This window comes from Chinchilla lanigera, unplaced genomic scaffold (assembly GCF_000276665.1).
Source record: "Chinchilla lanigera isolate Chin_1 unplaced genomic scaffold, ChiLan1.0 scaffold00044, whole genome shotgun sequence".
Lineage (NCBI taxonomy): Eukaryota > Metazoa > Chordata > Mammalia > Rodentia > Chinchillidae > Chinchilla > Chinchilla lanigera.
The window spans coordinates 4,990,184-5,011,918 of NW_004955445.1; the positions used below are offsets into that span (position 1 = coordinate 4,990,184).

General features: G+C 44.5%; 1 protein-coding gene across 3 annotated transcripts in view; it reads left to right on the top strand.

The window, feature by feature from the left end:
• Bcas1 (breast carcinoma amplified sequence 1) overlaps positions 1-21,735 on the top strand; it is a 98,281-nt gene that overhangs the window by 38,539 nt on the left and 38,007 nt on the right. Inside the window, exons 5-7 of one of the 3 annotated variants that reach the window (XM_013518334.1) lie at positions 13,167-13,325; positions 14,258-14,302; positions 17,115-17,252. In XM_013518334.1, the coding sequence (XP_013373788.1) occupies positions 13,167-13,325; positions 14,258-14,302; positions 17,115-17,252 (342 nt within the window). The remainder of the gene's footprint in view (positions 1-13,166; positions 13,326-14,257; positions 14,303-17,114; positions 17,253-21,735) is intronic. The other 2 variants (XM_013518335.1, XM_005392286.2) reach the window with 2 other exon arrangements.

Sequence of the window (21,735 nt, forward strand, 5' to 3'; positions counted from 1 at the left end):
CAAAAAATAAGCCCTCACATGATTTTTAAGGATGCTCCTAATATAAGCTCTGTCCCCCAAATAAACCCCAGTTAAGTCTGACAGCCAGAGGGATGCATTTAGTACGTCCATTCCAACACATGATGAATGTACTGAATTATAAAATAATCATATAGATAAGTATAAATGAAAAGAGTATTGGCATGAACATGTAACTAAATTATAATATAAATTAAAACCAACTATTTGTAAGTACTCAAGCAAGCGCCTTCGGACGAGAGGTAAATGCCTACGTAAACAGATGAACTGGAGACTTATTGCCGAATGACCAATCCGAGGACAGGTACCGCGCATGAGTAATGTGCGCACTTAGTAACGAGCAGACGTGGTTGCGTCTGATGTGAATCTGCGTAACTAGGCAGTGGTGCGCTGTAACGGGCGTACCGTCCTTCATGCACTCGCGTGAAATAAAGACACGTTTTCTGGATTTTGGTGCCTGCAATATTCCATCGCTTTTGGTCAGCTCTCATCATTTTTGTAACTCCTCCTGCCTCGTAAGTCTTCAGTGAACACTTGATTTAGTGGAAACTCTGTGAAGCCCCACCTGCAAGAGGCTGTGACTTAGCAAAGAGTTCATGGGATAAAATCGCTGAGAGCCGCTTGGCAGACACACTAGGAGCAGTCACCATGGACAAGAAGCGCTCATGTAAGGAGAGCTCTATTGCTGGACACGAGAGATTGGGACCCATGGTTCTACAGGAAACAAGAGTCGCAAGAAATTGAAGCCAGAGTTGGAGAGTTACGATGATGTTCCAGAAGGAGATGATGTGACTATATTCAAATAAATGTAGATTTTCGTACAGGAATCAATGTAGATTGTTGTGCGTGAATCTTTTAGTAAGACATCCTCTGAAAATAAGCCCTACCATACCTTTGGGAGCAAAAATTAATATAAGGCCTGGTCTTACTTTCAGGGAAATATGGGAGTAGGAAAGAGAGATGGAGAGAAGGAGCCTTAAAATAAAAGGCCGTGGTGAAGAGATGTTTGGCTGACTCCTGAAAGGATATGAGCAAGTCAAGGTGTGGTGGCACGCATAAGATTGTTGTCTCTAAAATCATGTGGGCCTGGGGTCCAATCCCAGCTCTACTCTGTAGCTTTGGGCAAGCATTTACTCTCTTCATGCATCAATTCATTCTTCAGTAAAACTGGAATTACAAACTGCTGCTTTTTTTTATTTTTGGTTTTTTTCTCCGGTACCAGGAATCGAACTCAAGACCTTGCACTTGCCCGGCAGGCGCTGTGCCACTGAGCTAAATCCCCAGCCCCACAAACTGCATTCTTAATGTGATCCTGAAGAACCAAGCTGGATCTTTCTAACTAGCTTAGTATTGAGCCTAACACATATAGTTTGACTTTCTTTTTTTTATTATTGTCATAGATATTTTCATTCTCATTATATTCCTCAGCTAATGCCCAACTACAAAACATTCTGTCACGTAGCTGTAGGTTAATTTTACATATTAACCCCACATGCTAATTTAACTGTTTCAGAGTTGTTAGACTTCTGGAGTGGTTCCTCATTATTACTGTCCAGCACCATATCCTATAATATTTTTAGCTTTTTTAATTTTATTTTAAAGAGAGTAGTAAATGAGAAACAAACAAACAAAACAAAACAAAAGAAAGAACAACAGCAGCATACCAGTATCACAAACATAAACAAACCAAAGCAGGAACATTTAAAGTGATACAGGGTTTCAAGACAAAATAATACGAATAAACAGTGGTTTATACTACATATTGCTATCCTCAACTATGTTGCTCAGATTACCAGATGTAAGAATGGAAGATTGTTCCAACCATTAAAGAGAATAAGAAAATAATTATTAGATAAAACATTAGAGATAACACAGAGTTTCACTAGACAAAATGGTAAGAATTCACCATGGTAATTCCATTGTCTATTTGATTACCTTCAAATCAGTTGCTCAGATTACCAGATATAAGCATGCAAAATTGTTCAGAACATAAAAAAATTTTAAGCATCAACTGTTCCTTTCAATATACCATCAGACATCAGCAATACAGTTATCACAGCTATTCATATATACATTTATATTTTGCCTGCCTTCCTTCTTTTTTCTTCTTTCCCTCATCCCAGTCGTTCCTTCCTTTGAGCAGTTTCTTTCCCTGTCCTATCATCTATTGTACGTTTTGAGCTTTACCTATTCTTTCAGGTTCCTACTGAGGAATGGATAAAAAAGATGTGGTATTTTTATACAATGGAGTATTACTCAGCTATAAGAAAAGATAAACTTGAGGCTTTTGTAGGTAAATGGATGCAACTAGAGACCATACTCATAAGTGAAATAAATTGGACCCACGTGTGTAAACATCATTTTTTTTAGCTTTTTAATCATGAAATTATTGTACATTCATAGACAGTTGTAAGAAATAATGCAGAGAAATTTCTTCATCCGGTGTCACCCAATGGTAACATCTTGTAAAACCACAGTGTACTATGACAACCCAGGCAGTGACAATGATACAATCAAATTGACATTTCCATCACCACAAGGGCACTGCATGGGGACTTTTTATACGCAAAGCCACTCCATCTCCACCTCTACCCTTCTCTCAACTCCTAGCAACCACTAGTAATTCTGTCCTCCCTTCCCATAGCTTTACTATTTGAAGAATGCTACATAAGGGCTGGGGATATAGCTCAGTAGCATAAGCATCTGCCTGGCAAGTGCAAGGTCCTGAGTTCAATTCCCAGTACCAAAAAAAAAAAAAAAAAAAAAGAATGCTACATAAACAGAATCAGAGAGTATGAACTCTCTTTGATAGGCTTTTCCCCCCGTCAAGACTGTCTGGAGATTCATCCAAATCACTGAGCACATCAATAGCTATCTTTCCTTCCTCTCCTGTTTTGTTGCTGAGTTACGGTATTCCATGCTATGCCTGTATCAGTTTGCTTAACCTCTCCTCCAATGAAAAGCATTTCGCTGTCCCCGATTTGGAGCTAGTATACATACATTTTACATTTCCACAAGTAATGTATGAATGATCTGGTTTTTCTGCATCCTTGTCAGCATTTGATCTTGTCACTATTTTCATTTTAACCATTCTGAGCGGTAAGCAGTGATATCACATTGAGGTTTTACTTTGCAGTGCTTTAACAAATTATGAAAGTGAAATCTTCTGTATGCTTACTTGCGTTCTGCATGTATCCCCCACAGTGAAATGTCTCTTTATACTGTTTTCTAATTGGATTTTTGTCTTTTGCTCCATTTTTTTTTTTTTTTGTAGTGGTAGTGGTAAAGAGTTCTTTTGCTGCTGAATTTTAAGAGTTCTTTATGTATCTGACATACTAGTCCTTTCTTAGATGACATGGTTTGCAAACATTTTTCCCATACCTTGGCAATCCTTCCATCCTTTTATCAGGTACTTCACAGAGGAAAATTGTTTAATTTTGTTGAAGTTCAACCTATCACTTTTCCCTCCTATGAATTCTGCTATTAGCATCAAATATCTAGGAATTATTTGCCTAAACATAAACTCCAGAAATGTTCTCTTCTTCCCTAACAGTTTTATATTTATATTGTATATTCAAGTCCAAGATCTGTTTTAATTTAATTCTTGTGTAAGGTATGAGACAGAGGTTCTTTTTTCCTCTGTAGATGTCAAATCTCTTTAAACCACTTGTTGAAAAGACCCTTTCCTCATTGCTTTTATATATCTCTATGAAAAAGCAATTGACATACTTGAGTGCATCTATTTCTGAGTTCTCTATTCTCTTTAATTGCTGTATGTATCTAAAAGTTCTATCTTGCTAGACTGACTCGTTCCTTTGGTTAGCAAGACCAAGCTTTGGAGGAAGACTTTTTCTTTTACTACCTCCTTTGGTGTTTTTGACTCTAAATCTGGGATATATGAGGTCAAGGGAAATCACTGCTGTGCTGTTCCCTGGTTTCCTAGCTGGTCTCCCTTCTCTATACCTTTCAGAGGCCTGTTATGTTTGTTTCCTCTCTAATTTCTGAGGTTTTTTCCACTGGCTTTTGTGAGAGGGATAAGAGAAAAGACCTGTGTGCTCAATCAGATGTCATAAGCAGAACTTTTAGGTTCCTTTTTCATGACAATCTAAGAAGAAGAAAAAAAATTCAAAGTAAGCGCTCAAATTCAAGCTGAGAGTTGCCATTTGAAGAATAAAACTCTCCCTTAGGAAGAGCTCCAGGCAAAGCAAAGTTGTATCCATCCCAGGCTGACGTCCAGGGCATGAGCCACAGGTGCAGCTGGGAAGGGGGCATCTGTAGAGGGGACAGGAGGAGAGGGAACAGCACCAGGCAGAAACCCGGGGGCCCCTGTGTCTCCTCTGGTCTGAGAGGTCCTGCCACACGAGCACTTCCATTCTGAGTGGTGAGCACTGGGGAGCCTATGAGCTGTGGCCAGAGTAGCTCTGAGCACAGACGCAGCTCTTAAAGAACTCCACGGACTGCCCAAAGCACCCCGCACCCAACTCCCCTCCACGCCCACTCCCTTCTTTCTCCTTGGCGGCCCCCACTGGCTGGTCATGCACTGGTTTTGTTGGTGGATCTGTATTTTGGTCTGGGTTGGGCTTTCTGTCTCGCTAGAATGTTCGCTCCCTGAGCACCACGGCAGGGTCAGAACCCTCAGTGCCTCCACCACAGAGTGAGATATTTGATAAGCAGCTCCTTCCCTGATCCTTGCTGACGCCCCCCGCAGATCCCCAGACTTGCACTGACACAAAGCCCAGCCCAGGCTGATCTTAAAATGTCAGTCTCATGTCCTTTAACACACGCATCCCAGTTCCTTCCAGAACCACGACCTGACTCGACTCCTGGGCGGAGGCCCTCGGATTTGCTCTTCTGCGCTTCTCCTCTGCCCTCGGGTGTGTGGGCCCAGCAAGGACGAGGGCCTCGGCTCTCCTCTTCTGACCTCGCAGGTGCCCTCGGGTCCCCCGGGCTGCGCGTCTTTTCTGGCCCCTGGGCACCCACGTGGCACCTCTCTCCCTGCCAGGTGGAGCCCTCTCCACCATCCGCCGCTGTCAGTGCCCTGGGCCTGGACTGCACTCGCGCGTCGGCCCAGTGGAGCCCCCGGGGCCCAGACACCTTCTCAAGCTGACGTTCAGCACATCTTCAGCCTGGCTCCAGATGATTTTTCTAACCTTTCTCGTCCCCTACACCGCAGCTGAACTGAAGAGCCTGCTCCCAAACCTCCCCACCCGCGCTCGCCCACCCTCTCATCACAGCGCCCTCCCACCTCTGCACAGCCGCCAGGAGCTGCGCCGCTGCCCGGGTCAATCGATGCCTCTCCCTCCGGCCTCCGCTCCTCCTTCCAGTCCAGTCACTCTGGACCCTGGTGCACACCGGAATTCCCTGGAGAGCTCTAGAAATGGTGGCCCTTGAGCCTTACCTACAGAAATTCTGGCTCAGTTCGGCAGGTCTGGGCCCTTTTAGAACCTTCCCGGCTGATTGTAATGTCCAGCCAGGCTGGGACCAGGAGGCTAGTGGCATTTACTCTTTCTTATCCTGGTATCCCTCCCTCACCACTGGCCTTGATCAACTATAAGACGGCAAAAACCCCTAGGAGAGACGGACGGGTGTGATTCATCCTTCGAAATCACACAGGGTTCACCACAACTAAAATCCTAATAATAGCTAACATCTCTAGGGTGCTTACTGTGCGCTGCACATCATTCTAAATCCTTGATGTGTGTAATCCCATTGACTCCTCAACGCCCGCAAGAGGCAGGTGTTACTCATTACCCCACTTTGACAAATGAGCAAACCGGGACACAGGTGTTAGGGAACATGCCACAACTGCACAGATACGAGCGCTAGGGCAGGGGGTGAGACTGGCCAGCTGGCTCCAGAGCCTATGCCAACCCCGCGTGATCTCCGCATCGCACAGGCAGAGTCCGACTACGCCACACGGTTACTGAATGAAGATGCGCAAATGAATGGACAGAAATAAGGTGCTGTTCCTAGGTGACACCTTAACCAGTGGGGAATTTCTCACTTTAGATTGATTTCCTGTTCCACTTTCTTACTGGCTTATCTTCAAAATGCCTGTTCAATTATTCACGTAGTATTTTTATCTAAAATTTATTCTATGCTTGGTTTCATCTACACAATGACGTCCATAAGATCAGGAGGTTTGAAGCAAGAAATAATTTTTTCATGCGCACTGTCTTAGCCCAGGTTGGCATTAAAGTAGCAGAGCTTGTAAAGAACAGAAGCTGATCTCTTTGCATTCTGGGTGTTTGAAGACAGCTCTGGGTGCCGGCGTGGTGGGGTTCAAGGTAGGCCACTCTTTTGAGTTACAGACTGCTGACTTATTGTAGGGTCCTTGGGTGGCAGAGAAAGAACCAGAAACCTCTGTGGCATCTCTAGTATAATTCTACACATGAGGGCTCCGATCTTTGACCTAAGTCATGTTCCAAAAACTCCATTTTCTAATACCATCACCTTAAGGGCTAGGATTGCAGCATGTGAAATTGCAGAGGATCCAAACTTCCATTCCATAGCACACATTGAAATAAAAACCTCAAGCGGGGGTTCACAGAGCACCCCAAATAAAATTAGCTTGCTACAGTTATATCAGAATTCCCAACCGTCCTTCTACCAAGCATCTTAACATCTTGGACCCTAATTAAGCCTTGGAATTATAAAAGTTTAACTAATATTAGTACCTTTTTTGTAAAAGTACCTCTCTTCCAAAGCAAAACACCTCTGCTGGGAATTAACAAGAAAACCTAACAAGACTGCTCAGGCTATGGCTCTTATTTGCTTGCAGTTTCATGAAGCGCCAGCTCCTCAGGAGGCCTTTCACAAGAAAGACATCTTCATTTCAAATGAGTCTTGGGGCTGAATGAAAACCTTGTGGAATACACACATTTTTATGACTTTAAACATATTCACCAAAATATGCTGTGTGTATTTTTTAATCATTCCACCAGAGCCTTATTTTTAATGCAAACTCTTCCAACCTGGGCTCTAGCACTGGGCCGGGCTGAGGACATAGCTAATGGCAAGTGGGTGCCAAAGAGGACTGTGGTTTAGGAACTCAAAGGAGATGGATTGCGATGGGTGGCGTGGCCCAGAAAGACGTCTAAGGAGTCAGAGGACAGCCACACCTGAAGAATGAGTGGCCTAGAAATGAGCTGGCACAGGAAGAGAAGTGATAGGAGTGAGGGCAGAGAGCATGGTATACAAAGGAATAAGCACCTTACCATCCACTTACCTTCTTACCGTTCATCCGTCCTTCCAGCAAATATTTCCCACAAATCTGCTTTGTGTCCAGAACTCTGCGAGTTGCATACAGTTTTCATTTTAGCTGACAGGGAACACTTCTGTATGGGGCATTGTGCTACTATGGAATTTTACATGATTTCTCATTAAATAACAGGACACATTAAATGCGGTAGAATTTATTATCAAGCCCACGTGAGATAAGGAGACCTGGTCACAGAGAGGCCGAGACCCCGGCCAGGTTCCCTTAACTCCCAGGAAGTGGAGGTGAGTGATGAACAGAGCCCACCTGTGCACTGGATTTTATCAGGGACCTGGTCTTGGTCATACTGGGAAGGATCAGACACGGTGCCCGCCCTCCAGGGGCTTCTAGCGGAGCACATAGTGCTGACCACTAAACCCACAGCTACAGCTCAGTATGATGGGTACTAATGAGAGAGAATCGTGAAAACTAACAGCAGTAGGAGCCGTGGGGTTAACCCCATTCCAAAAAGACTTCACTGAGCACCAGTTCATGTTAAAACAAGAAAAGACCATAGACGCTCATTTAGAAACGATGTTCATGATCAGCACCCCTAGTTACTACGGGAAGGCCTGCTGCACCCCTAAGACAAGGGGTGCCATTAGTTTTGGAGGATGGTGTTTCAAATACACTTACTAATTTCAAATTTCACGAGCTAAGTCTTTTATGTCCTGATTTAGTCCACACTGCCATTCCAAAATGATAGTGTTCAAAGATCTTTCCACCTCCCGCCAGGACAGATGGACCGATGCTGGTCTGTTATTAAAGCTTTGGGTCAGGCTAGAGTGGCAGGCGCTGGCCTCACTCTCCTGGATGAAACAGACAGAAGCCTGGATGAAATATGGCGACCCCGAAACGCAGGGCACCCAGGCAAACAGACCCAACCACAGCTTTCAAGACACTGGCTGCCAGGCAGCAAAGACACATGATCTCGGGGCATGGAAGGCAGCCGCGAGCCCGGGGCTTGTCCCCCGCCCTGCCTTGAGAAAGGCTCCAGGCCATCTGGGGAGCAGGAAGTGAGCCTGGTCCAGCGGAGTCCCTGACAGGAAGGTCGCAGGACCACGGGGCAAAGCATTTGAGGAGAGAGAGGAAGAGAGAAACCTGCGGAGGCCCACGGAAGGCTGGGCAGAGCCGTGACCAGCACATTCACACCTGGCCCAAGCACAGCCGTGGGGAAATTGAAGTACTGTACTTGTGCAGGGTTAGGCAATGTGTCTTGCCTAAGACCAGAAAGTCTCAGGACTCACAAGGCAGCAGGTAGAGGACTCAGGAGGGTCTTCCCTCACAAGTGGGGAAAAATTCCTCTGGACTCAATTTCGTTACGGTCCTTTTAAAACAAACATATCTTACAGGCAAGAACTGAAGAGAGCAGACTGTTTCCAAGTACCTTAGATTACATCCAGAACAAAGCTCAAGAATATTTATGAAGGCCAGGTGTGGTGGCACATCACTGTAATCCCAGCACTTGGGAGGCTGAGACAGGAGGACCACTGTGAGTTCAAGGCCAGCCTAGGTTACATAGTGAGTTGAGGACCAGCCTGAAATATGTAGTGAGACCCTATCTCAACCCCCACAAAACAGGAAAAGACATTTAAAAATTCATATAAATTACTCCATGTGTATAAAAACTTGAGTAGGAACATAGGAGGTATGTTTTTTAAAGTCCAAATTAAACTTCTAAAGATTAAAAACTATAATGTATGGGGTAAAAGTCCATTGAACAAGATTAAGAGCATTTTCAATAATCCAGGAAAAAAGATTAGAGAATTTAAAGAAAACAGGAACTATCCACCAGGGGAAGATTTTTTTTAAAAAGAAACAAAGACAGGAAAATCAATGAACTGTGTAACTGCAGGCAGACTAGAATCCATCACTGGGGCCCTTGAAGAAAAGGGAAGGAAATGGGAACGGGAGGGGGGAGGGAGGGGGAGGGGAGGGGAGAGGAAGGGAGGAGAGGAGAGGAGAGCAGAGCAGAGCAGAGCAGAGCAGAGGAGAGATATTTGGAGGCATGCTGGTAATAACTGATAATTGCTGGTCTCACGTGGATCAAGTCATTTATCATTCATTCATCTTCTACTTGCACACATCTGAGTGCAAAAGAAGTACGAAGAAGAAGAAGAACAAAAGTTCTTGCCTTCACTTGTTTATATTCTAGGGAAAGAAGAGGCGCAAAACCCGAAACGGCTAAGTGAGGTTTCTACAGGTGGATCGGGCTCAGTGCCCCTATTTCCCGTGGAGATGTCTTTGCCCCGTGCACTAGAGGGCGCTGAGGGGCGTCCCCGGTCTCCACCCCCTAGAAGCCAGCTGCACCCTCCCGTGGTGACAGCCAGAACCATGCCCAGACACTGCCACACATCCCCAAGAAGAGGGGAACTGGCAACCCATCAAAAGTGAAATACGCCAAGAAAAGAGGAAAAAGTGCCATCAGCAGCAAAAGGCCGTCCTAGGACGGAGTTACCGCAATTCAGATGGTAAAGAAAGACCTTGAAAAATGACAGTCTCCATGGCTCGAAGGTCATAAGGTGGCGCTTTTCTGGGAGGCAGATGTACAGGCTTAAAAAGGCAGGAGCCTGTTGGGCGCATTCAGAGAACTGCAAGGCCGTTGAGGCTACAACTGAGTGACTGCAGGAAAATGAAGGAAAAAAAGATCAGAAAAGAAACAGGACTGGAGGGAAGGAAGGACTTCTCCAGGGGCGAGCAGAGTCCTTCGGTCAGGAGAATGCAGAGAAGCAGACAGACGAGCACAACAGTTACTGGCTACACTCGCTGACTGTGTGGCCTTGGACGCGAGCCGAACACTGTTTGGGCCTCAGTTTCGTCTGTAAAATGCTTTTCAACATCTCCACAAAGATCAAATGAGATGACAGATTGACAAAGGCACCTGACAACTCTGAGATTCTACTGATATAAAGAACATTGTTGAAGAAATAAGGGCGAACCGGGCGTGGTGGCGCACGCCTATAATCCTAGCACTCAGGAGGCTGAGGCAGGAAGATCACTGCAAGTTCGAGACCAGCCTGGGCTACAAAGTGAGCTCAAGACCAGCCTGAACTGCATAGTGAGACCCTGTCTCAAAAAGCCAAAAAAAAAAAAAGAAAGAAAGAAAGATGATGTGGTTTAGACAGATTCTGAATCCGGTACTTCTTCACAAGAAATCTACAGGGAATTTATGAATTTTGCATATATTTATACAGACTCTTCATAAAGATATTTGTTTCCCAACACCTGCGTGTAATTCACCACTTATGTTACATGAGCTGACCCTCGTGGCCAAATGGTCTGGAACATTTAAGATGCTCAGCTCCGGCAGGCTGGAGGTGGAATCTCCAGATTTCTCCCTCTCTAGCTGTGTGAACTTAGACAAGTAACCCAACCTCTCATTCAGTGTTTAAAAATTGTACATTATAAATTTTGCCTCATGAAATTGTTGTCAAGATGAAATGACCCAGGGCTGGGGATTTAGCTCAGTGGCACAGCGCCTGCCTGGCAAGTGCAACATCATGAGTTCGATTCCCAGTACCAGAAAAAAAACAAAAAACAACAACAAAAAGAGATGAAATGACCCATGTTTACTCCACTTATTTGCATGGCAGTGTACAAGTTGTAGAATATTGGATGGTGTATATTATTTCATAATAAATAATCGAGCCCAGGCGTGGTGGTTCACGCCTATAATACCAGCACTCGGGAGGCTGAGGCAGGAGGATCATTGTGAGTTTGAGATCAGCCTGGGCTACAAAGTGAGCTTGAGGCCAGCCTGAACTGTGTAGCAAGACTCTGTCTCAAAAAGACAAAAAAAAAAAAATATATATATATATATATATAAAATGATATATGAAGATTTAACAAACTTGTTCAACTTACACTGTCTTAGAAAAGAGCACATCTCACTGTTGGTAAACAGTCATTATAGCAGTTGGGATAGTCTCCCTGTATCTGTTTACACATGATTTCCGGAAACTACAGTCTCCAGAGGTCGGGGTGCCTGTAGGCAATGCTACCATATTCTACTCTCCATTATGGAAGGAAGTAGCAAAAACAGACAGAAATGCCACATCTTCTGTGAGCCCTTCACACTGGGCATTGTTAAGAATCCCTGTACAGAAACGCAAAGGTTTCCTTCCGTTTTCATCCAAGTCAGGGAACTGGCAGCCCTGGAGGTGGGGAGACGCCCAAGAAGTCAGACAAGAGGGCCTTGGGATAAAGGAGAAGACTTCGCAGGGGTGAAGGAGCTGGGAGGTGGGGAGGGGAAGGACCCTCAGGCCAGGAGGTGAAGGTCGGGTTGGGCTCGCTCACCCCACCCCCTGGCAGAGCAAGTTCCCTGGTGTCAAACCACGGTCCCCAGGCTGCTCCTCCTGCCCTGGACATAGCTGAGGTCTCACCTGCCAGCCCTGCCGATGCACCAGACACATGTTGAAACCCAGAGATAACTGCAGGAAGTCTGCCCAGTGAGATCTTCCATGCTTTGCAAGAAAATTTATCAAGTTTTAAACACTTGACCCAGAAATATCACTTTTGGTAGTTTGTCCAAAGAAAATAGAGATGCATATGAAAGATTAAAAATAAAAGCGTGGGATGCCCATATGAACATTGCTGACAGCATCCTAGATGTAGAAGTATGAACACTATAAATGCCCATCGATCATGATATCGGACCCTAAACAGTGTCATAGCTGGATGGTGCCAAAAACGCACAGTAGACGCACAGAATGGCATGGCACAGCTCATAGCGGGGGAGAGATGATTCTGTTCTTTTTTTTATGTAAGAGCCGATATGAGCCGTGCCTCTGGCGTCTGCAATCACAGGGGCGTGGGGACAGGCTGACATCAGTCAAGGCAGCACAGATGCTGTGCTGGGGAAGGCAGGAAAGGGAGGGGACTGTGGCAGAAGACAGCTCTCCATGGATGTTTAGAGATTTGCTCTCAGAAAAGCAGACACTCAAGACTTGAAAGGTGGGTGGAAATCACCAGCGGGCACACAGAGCAACAGAATGTGCCAGACAGAGAGCCCGAAGGTGGAAATAGCTTAAGAAATGTTTGAGAAACTCTGGAGGAACCCGGATAGATAAGTGGAGAGGAGAGAGAGTGGGTAGAGGGGGAGACCTGCCTTGCTGTACACTTTGAAGACACAGGGGAGCCTGTGTAGGGTTCGGGCCTGGCTGCAAGGCCTGGGGCGGCCACTAGGGGCAGTAAGGAGTAGAAGAGGGGTCTGATGGGTAAAGCGCGGTTTGAGGATTTCAGAAGGCAAGCAGTCCGGGCAATGGGCCACAGCTGCCAGGAGGGAGACAGACCACAGAGCGTTGGCCCAGAGCCATGGGCGTAAAGACGGGACGAGGAAGACGATCCAGCCCGCGCCCTGCCCTCCTGGGCGAGTCAGAGCAGAAAACCTCCCCCATCACATCACTGGCCCCCAAAACTCCGGATCCCAAAGCAGAATGGCTGTTGTAAATCACCAGCACTTTTTCTTTGCGGTTGATGTGATTCACTTTTGTGCGGGTTGTGGGAAATCCTATACAGCCGTCTTCGTGATGATGTACAAATCATCACACAAGGAGGCCACAAAGGCAGAAAATATCGGCGTCCTCTACACCCTCTTTGCAGAGTTGGGAGAAAAGGGGTTTTGTCTGGAAGGCGCCGAGGACTGCTGTGTTTATCACCCTCTGGCTCGGAACAATGTCCCTCCAACCGACTGCAAATGCTGAACATGTCAGAAAGAGCGGGGAGGGGAGGAAGAGGGCCTCATAGGCGCCTCATTGTTCTTCAGGCCCGTGGGCAGGAGAAGTATGGTTGGAATTAGGGGGTGAGAAAGAAAGGGGTGTGAAGCAGAAACAGGACTTTGAGAGTCCACACTCAACAAGTTGCACCTGTGAAAACCCTGTCTTGCTCCTAGGATATAGGTGACAGCCAGGAGGCAGAAGGACAAGCAATTGAAGCCTTGCCCTGCTCTGTCCCTGGGGACCCAGAAGAGCTGGAGATTGCAGAGGAGGGCCCCCCGACAACAGAGACAGCGGAGAGCAACACCTCCATCATGAGCTTCTTCAAAACTCTGGTAAGTAGTTCCCTCTCTTTCTCCCCAGTACCACTGTCGGAAAGTGGTGCTGATTTTAAGACATATATTTGAAGGTTGTTGCACTGGGTTACTATCAGAGTGCCAGTGGATTCTCAAAGGACAGGGACAGGATGTGGCTCCTGGGGAACTGAGTTCATCAGGCTTTTGGCGAGAACACTCAGTGTTGGGAGCCATGACAGGATCAGGGGCTCCCAAACCAGGCAACATGGCGGTGTATGGTAGTGGAATTCCTTTGCGGTTAAATGTCTCATGGTCATCCATCATAAGTAACTGGGAAATACAACCTTGAGTTGTTGACCTAACAAAGCAACTTTGCCATCCAAATGGCAAATAAAACATTGTAGAAATCACTTTCAATCTTGTTCCATCTACCACTTTCATTGGAGGGGGTAGAGACTACGTCTTTGGATTTCTTGTTCATCTCTGGCCTTCCAAGGGAGAGCCCATAAGCACACACATGACAAAACTCAAAAGAGAGCTGAGTGAATGAATGAATAAATGAATACATAATTAACCAGCTCCCAATATGTCAGACCTATACGCAAACATCAAGACTAACTCCAAAAGATATAATGAAAAAAGCCAACAGAAGGTGCCACAAACATCGGAGGGTTGCCACATGCTCAGAACAATGGTAGAACTCAGAAAAAGTCTGTGACCTTCCAGAGGAGAATTTTGAATGTGGTCAAACTTTTGGTGAATATATAAGATCTGATGTGTTTCATTATAAAATACTAATTTTGTTAACTTTTGTTACCCAGAAGTCCTTGGACTTCTACTAAACTGAAAGTACTCATTTCCTTCTTTGTTAGTATGATAAACTGGACCCCCTCAAGAATTGTATGTCTGTGAAATAAAGATCACTTTAAAAAGCTATAGCTTTTAATACTTGGTTTTCTCAAACTTTTAAGGTTTCACCTAACAAAGCTGAAACAAAGAAAGATCCAGAAGACACGGTAGGTGGTGTGAATTGCCTATGTACCAGTGTGTGTATGTATGTTTGGGCATAGAATTGGATTCAAATCTGTCTGCTTGTTTGCTTCCGGAATAATGCATGTATCATATGTACATATGTGTGTATCACACATATATACATATGTTGTATATATACATGCACATATAATATTAGCAATTTAATACTGCTCTTGGATTGTCTTTAAAGTATTTCATCTAGGTAATGGTATTTTTTTTTTTTTTTTTTTGCGGTACTGGGGATCGAACTCACAACCTTGCGCTTGCCAGGCAGGCACTTATGCCCCTGAGCTATATCCCCAGCCCCTTAGGTAATGGTATTTCAGTGAAAACTTAAGTAGAAGCTTAAAAGCTATGCCAAACTCTTTCTAACTAATGTCAGAATAATCAATTTCTTATATAAAATAAGAACAGAATATTGATAATTATATCATCATGTTAGTCTTTTAAGTTGCCTGTAGAGAAACCTACAGGCAAGCTTAATAAAACTGACTCCCCTTAAAGTAAAAAGAAGCTACTATGGTTTTAATTCCCACTACTTAGGAAACAAAGATAATATTACAAGTATGAAGCCAGCCTGGGCAACTTGACGAGACCCTGTCTCAAAATGTAAAAAATGAAAAGGACTAGGGATATAACTCAGTCTGAGGCCCTGGGTTCAACCCCCAGTACCACAGAAAAAGAAAAATAAATCTTCTTTGCTTTCGTGTAATTTGAAGGGGAAAAAATCTATGCTGCAAAAGTAATTCTGAAATAAAATGGCTGCCATGAGCTATCTGCCCAATGGAGGGCTGCACAGAGCAGTCAGACACCCTCCTGGATTCTTCACTGTCTTCCTGGCAACTCAGCCAGTTCCCCTCAGAAGAAGTTGAGCTTGGAACAACTTCATTCTTGAAGATGTTTTCCCTTTACACTTGACAGGACCAGTGACCTTAGTAGGGCCCATGGTTGAAATTTCCCAGAATACCTGAGAGCAGTTTAGTTTGGTGACAGTGTCTTGCATTCTTTCGATAACTGAAAGTGCTTTGCAATACACTGGGATCAGCTGAGTGGCTGAGCCAGCCCCAAACATCTGCTACTTATACTTGAAGGGGCTGAGCTGTGAAAAAAAGAAGTCCTGAATTTTGTTTCTGAAGACCTGTGTTGGTGCTCCAGTTCCGTGACTTGATAATGTGATTCTCAACTTTATGAACACACGGTCTCCACACTCACAAGACTGAGACCTTAAAACTTCTCTCCCATAGACCCTAGGATTGAATGAAGGTGTGAAAACATCTTATAAACCGCAGGGTTCTGTTCAAATGTAGGTATTGCCCATTCCTATTTTCCTGTGCAAGTTAGATTTGCTGCTGTGAGTCCATTTGTAGTGGATCGATTGCTTGCTCTAGAATTTTCTTCTCCACTGAAAAATCTATTTCCAAGGTATCTGTATGCATTGTCCTTAAAATGCTTCATCTACTACAAGGCAGCTAGGGTCAAGTTCAGTGAATGATTGGGTCAAAATGTTTCTCTTTGGATTCTGTGTTTTGCATTGTTTGAAGGCACACAGTCAGCACAGCAGAGTGTAAACAGTGGGGGATGTGGGTGTGGTGTGTGACTCCCCAAGTGACCGGCTGCGGTCATTCTCCCCAGCTGGTGTGCCCCAAGCCCCTGCCACAACCTAACTGAAAGTGGCTCTAATGAATATATCTCAATGACCAATTCTCACTGTCCTGTGCAAGGGGGGAACCTGGGTCTCGGGTGAAGGATTCTGAACGTAGGTTACCCGTCATACCTGTTCTCATACCTTGCCTCACTGGTATCTTTTCCTACTGAAGTTATGGATCTTTACTCTTTGAAAAGTCTGTATATATATTTTTTTTAACCACATTGCACACCCCATGCACAGTATCAGCCCATTTGTGATAACCATTTGCAGTGGTTGTAGCTGAGCTAATTCATTCCCAGTCTCCTCCGGTCTTGACGTGGAGAGATTGGCTCACCTGGAACCGTCCTTTGCCAGAGCTCCACCCATCAATCAAAGTCCACGCCCTTGATGCTGCTTCCTGAGGTTTCCAATGCTGAACCAAAGGAAATCAGTCTGAGCATGGAAGCCCCTCAGATGCAGTATCTTTTTTATTTTTCATTTGGATATTTTAAGTTATGTATTATTAAACATCTGGTTGCTATCTTTAGCAAATAGTGATGTGGGTGGGGTTTGGTTTGGTTTGGTTTGGTTTGGTTTGGTTTGGTTTGGTTTGGGGGTATACTTGTTTCAAATCTGTTTATCTAAATTATTTAAGAAGGTCACCCTGTTGAAAATCAGTACGCACCTGAAATTGACTTGAATGTGCTGTTGATAGCCAGGTGGGTGGTGCACACCTGTAATCCCAGCACTCTGGGAGGCTGAAGCAAGAGGGTCACAAGTTCAAATCCAACCTGACTAACTTAGCAACTTACTGAGACTCTGTCTAAAAATTTAAAAAAAAAAAAAAAAAAAAAAAAAACCTCAGGCTCCCTGGGTTCAGTCCCCAGTACTGCAAGAGTAAGTAATTATTAAAAAAAAAAAAAAAAAAAAAAAAAACATGCTTTTAAAAAGGGGCCAGGGGTGTAGCTCCTTACAAAAACCCTGGTCTCAATTTCAGTACCCCAAAAAATGCTGTTTAGTAAATTGTCTTTGAGGACTTAAAAATCCTAAACGTTCCCAGGGTGTCCAGCAGTTCATTGTCGCAGTGTATTAATACCTTTTAAGACAACAGGAAAAGGAATGGGTTTTGTTGAACAACAAAGCTCTAAGCTGTGACCACTGTTGCCCAGAAGGCATCCAAAGCAGAAAGCATCTGTGACGGCCAGGTTGGTCAGAAGATGTCCGAGAGCCAGGGGAAGGGCAGCAAGAAGAAGCACCTGGACAGCCCCAGGCTAGGACTCGCCTTTAGAAAGTTCTTTAGACATCAGGTTTGTATGTCGTTCTACTAGGAGGGACAGAACCCTGGTCTTCACCATGCAGGCCAGGATGTCCCGGGCCCACCATGCTCTGCTTTGAGCGGGACAGAGCCTGGGGATGCCATCGGTACAGGGGAATTAAAGGGGATGTGACACAAATCTCTGTGGATTCGTTTAAGGGTCCACAGTTACATACCTCAGACCAGCTTCTTCCAAGTGTCGACCAGGGTTCTGAAATTATTCTTGCTAAGTGTTTCCCAAACGTTGCTCATTTGCATACCACCTTCATCACTTTTGTTCGATATACTGTTAATCACTTGGTGCTTTTTCTGCTGAAATTGGCCATTTTCTATTTAAATGTATCTTGAAAAGAAACTTTATATTTCATCCTATATAGAAAACCAGACTTGTTCCTCAGAAGAGGAAGATAACCATCCAAAATAGTGAGTAGAAAGGACAACATTCTCACCACCTCGTTTGTGTTGAGCCCTGAGTCCAATGCGCAACGGTCGTTTTAAAAAACTTTCTGACTGTATTTTAAAAAACAATTGGCCGTTGGTGTGGAAATATTAAAGTTAAGAAGGACCAAACTGAGCTTTTCCCTGGAACGTTGTTAGACAGAAAATATGAGAATTGGAAAAGGAAAGGTATTTTCACTATCCGAATGCTACTTAATGCTGGATTTCTATGCAACCTAAAACCATCTCAGGGCCGGCGGTGGTATGCTGCCCGCACTTTGGGAAATACTCCACTAACCCCAAGATAACAATTTTACCTTTGTGTTGTCTGTTCCTTCACTCCCAGTATTAACTAAGCTTATACTAAACCCACGTAAAAGCCTAAGCAGGAGAAAAAAGAACAGTGAATAAAGACAGAGCATGTTCTCCATGTCGTGAGGAAGTTAGGACAAAATAAAGTCAGCTTGGGAGATGCCACTCTTCTAATACCCAAGAAGACACCAGTGTGTATCTGAAACCATCCATTAAAATAATTTCTGAATTGGATCTGCATGCTTGGAAATTTGTTTGAAAGGTCAACCATTTTCCACCAAGTTGGATGAACTTATTAACAAACTTTCCCAACTGGATAGTCAGTTTGGGGGTTCAGCGTGCAAATAAAAGTTCCATATAGGAAGCACTCATTGGTGAATTTATTTTTGCACAAACAATGTTATGGAGCCATCCTTCAGTTTCCATGCAGGCTTATTTTGTTCTGTAAAGAGAGAAAAAGAGGAGTGATGGATAGTGCAATAGGAGAGGGAACATTAAAAAGTAGTAAGCCACTTTGGTATGTGGGAGACAATTTAGTAACTGCTAGTGAAGTATGTCATAGACTCCTACAAACGCTCACTGGGAGTTATGGGTAAGGGACCTGGAGAGTTGAAGTGTATGACATACCTTCTGCCCTACTCTGGCCCCAGGTCACAGTTTCATTACAACGTTCATTTTGTGCACTACAAAACCTCACATCTGCAGTAACTCTTTCTATTCATAAATGGACCACCCAAGTTCAATGTTATTGTTCTTAGAATTTCCAAAATCTTTGGCCCCACTTTCTGCCACCAAGGTATATTTGGAGAAAGGATAGGACTCTGGACTCCTAGGAGGAGGTAGAGGGGGACCCTTGCCTGTACGATCCATGGCTTTAGGTCTTGCCTTGAGTTATATACAGCATATGGGGTTTTTTTTTAATGTTGATGTAAATTAAAATACTTCCAAACTCTCTCTTATGCATCGCTTCAGCAGAGCGCGTTGGTTTTTGTTTTTGTACTTAGGACAGTTTATTTCTTTTTGTCTTTTGATTATTTCTTTGTCTAGGAAACATGAGTGATTAAAAGGATTAAAAGGATTATTTCTAGGAAAATGAGTGATTAAAAGGATGAAGCAAATTCTCTCAGAGATGCTCCTTGCACATTTGTGTGAGGATGACCCCTTCCAGTTCCCCCAGGGGTTGTAATGTAAAACAAAAAAGGGGGAATCAGTACAAATTCAAGGATGAAAAGGGAAAAAAAACAAACTTTCTACTTTCCATTCCTGTTAAAAAAAAAAATACAATGGTTACCAATTCTGATTGGTCTCTGGGTTTCTCATCTCAATTTTCCTTCCTGTAAAAGGTTTTTTCTTCATTTAAAAAAATAAAACAAGAAAGGCTGTCATTAAAAATGAAATAAACTTAAGTCATAAATAACAAGAGCACCAGTTTTCCTTTGCTGAAACTGCATGTCTGTTTTTACTTTAATCCCGCACAATGCCTCAGAGTCAAACGCTCAAACAGACGCCCATGGTCCAGGGTGAAGAGCACCCAAGGTGAGGCACTGTTCTCAGATGGACTTGAGGCACTGCTTTAAGATGTGTCTACCATACCCAGAAGTGCTCGTCTCCCTGCCAGGGTTTCCCGGTGTCCACCCTCTCAGCAAGGCAGCCAGAGTGTTCATTAGCAGCTGGCCCAGGGGATTCAAAAGCTCTGCCACGGTCATTGTTTTTGGTTCTTGTTGCAATGTTTGCATCACCCTAACACCGCATCTCCCACACTCGAAAGCACAAGCATGGTGAAAACCCGTTCAGAAGGTAAGTCATGTGACACATGTGCTCCAAATCTAGTATATTAGCATTTCATGGGTAGGGTCACCGCATAAACCACAGAGTACCCAGTTATAGTCACGTTTCAGATAAATAAAAACATAATTTTTGTAGGAAGATATGGCCCAAATATGAAATATTTGGGACATACTCAGGCTAGAAAAGAATCTTTTTTTAGCCTGTTGGAAATCCAAACATAATGAGGCTTTTTCTATGCTCGTCTTTATTTCCAACCTGGCAACTCTCCTCATGAGATTGCCTCTGAAAACGTGGTTAGAGTTTCTGTAGTTTCTTCTGTGTTGTAAGCAAAGAATATTAAGCGGGCTAATGCTGGCAGAGCACCACCGGACCGAGGACTTGGGGAAGGAAGGAGAGGAGAGCGGTGGGTGGAGAATGAAAAGACAAATGGTGCTCAGACTGGGACTCCATGGCCAGGCCGGAAGTAGTAGGCGGAGGGAAGCAGGCAGGGTGGGACTGTGTGTGGGTAACCCTTTTTGGTCACTTTCATGTATTTTTAGCTAGTTAGTTAGCTAGGTAGTTAGTTAGTTAGTTAGTTAGTTAGTTAATACCTGTTTTACTCCAGGCACTGTGCCTGACAGGAGCTAGAAATGCAATCATGACCCAGACCGTCTTCCCTCAATGGACTCGAAGGCTAGCGTGGAGACACAGTGAACAAACAACTGCACACAGACGTTAGAGTTCTATTATGTGACTATAAATACAGTACAGTCATCCGCTTGTCATATTTTTGAGGGTCTCTGGCTCCCTTCCTGTGAAGAGAAGAGAATTGGCCATTTCTAAGCACAAGAGGGCAGTGTAGATGTCCCTCCCAATCTTTCTCATGGTCAGCTCCCTGCCAGGGAGCCTTCTTGGGTGTTTTTCCACGAATCACCTTTCTCCCAGTGGAATTTTAATGCTAAACATATGCTATGTGTATGTGTTCATGACATAAGACCTTTTGGATGGGCATGGACCATGTTAGCATCTAATTTTTATAGCACCCCACCCAGAACAAGGGCCAGTTCTCCCCACCTGGGGGACAACAGCGGCTTTATTTAAAATGGTGATGCCAATTCCATCCCTCGATGAATGGGACAGACTTGTGGGCGCAGAGCCTGGTTAACTGACAACAGTGTTGTACAGAGCTGCTATTGATGCTTGGGTGTGGGAACCAGGCTCCCTGATTCAGTGTAAGCTCTCACCCCTCATTAGTGTGATCACAGCAAGTTACTTCCCCGCCAGATTTCCCTGTCTGTAAAATGGGTGCAATGATTGGTTCCTTCCTCACAGGACTGTTGGAGCAGCCGAGTGCCTGGCACTATTACCTTTCATTAGTAAATCAAAGTTTACAGTTGGAAATTTTGTCTTAAAAGATGAGAATGGCCCAAAGGCACACACAGGAGTAGAGGCTCAGTGGCAAAATGCCACACATGTCAGGCATCGGGTAATAGGCTGTCCCAGACACACTCTAGAGCTCTGCAGAACTTTTTTTCTTGTAGCCTCCATATGAGTGTGGGTGAGCGGCCTTGCGTGGGGTGAATCTACAGCCTGGAAAGTAGAAAAAGCAAAGCCACAGGAGTTAAATCAAACAACCTGAAGTCATGCTGCAATTGAATCTCTGCATGGTGCATGGCCTTAACTGGACTGATGATTGGTTGAAGCCAACAATAGCCCTTTCTTAGAAATGAAATAGGGTCAGCCCCAATCTCCCAGATGCATGGTCTGAAATGGACCCCTGGGCAAATGGGAATTCTCCCAGCAAAAGCAGAAGAAGTGGATGCTGGGTAGTTAGCAAAGCAGAGAGGTGGATGCTGGGTAGTTAGCAAAGCAGAGAGGTGGATGCTGGGTAGTCAGCAAAGCAGAGAGGTGGATGCTGGGTAGTCAGCAAAGCAGAGAGGTGGATGCTGGGTAGTCAG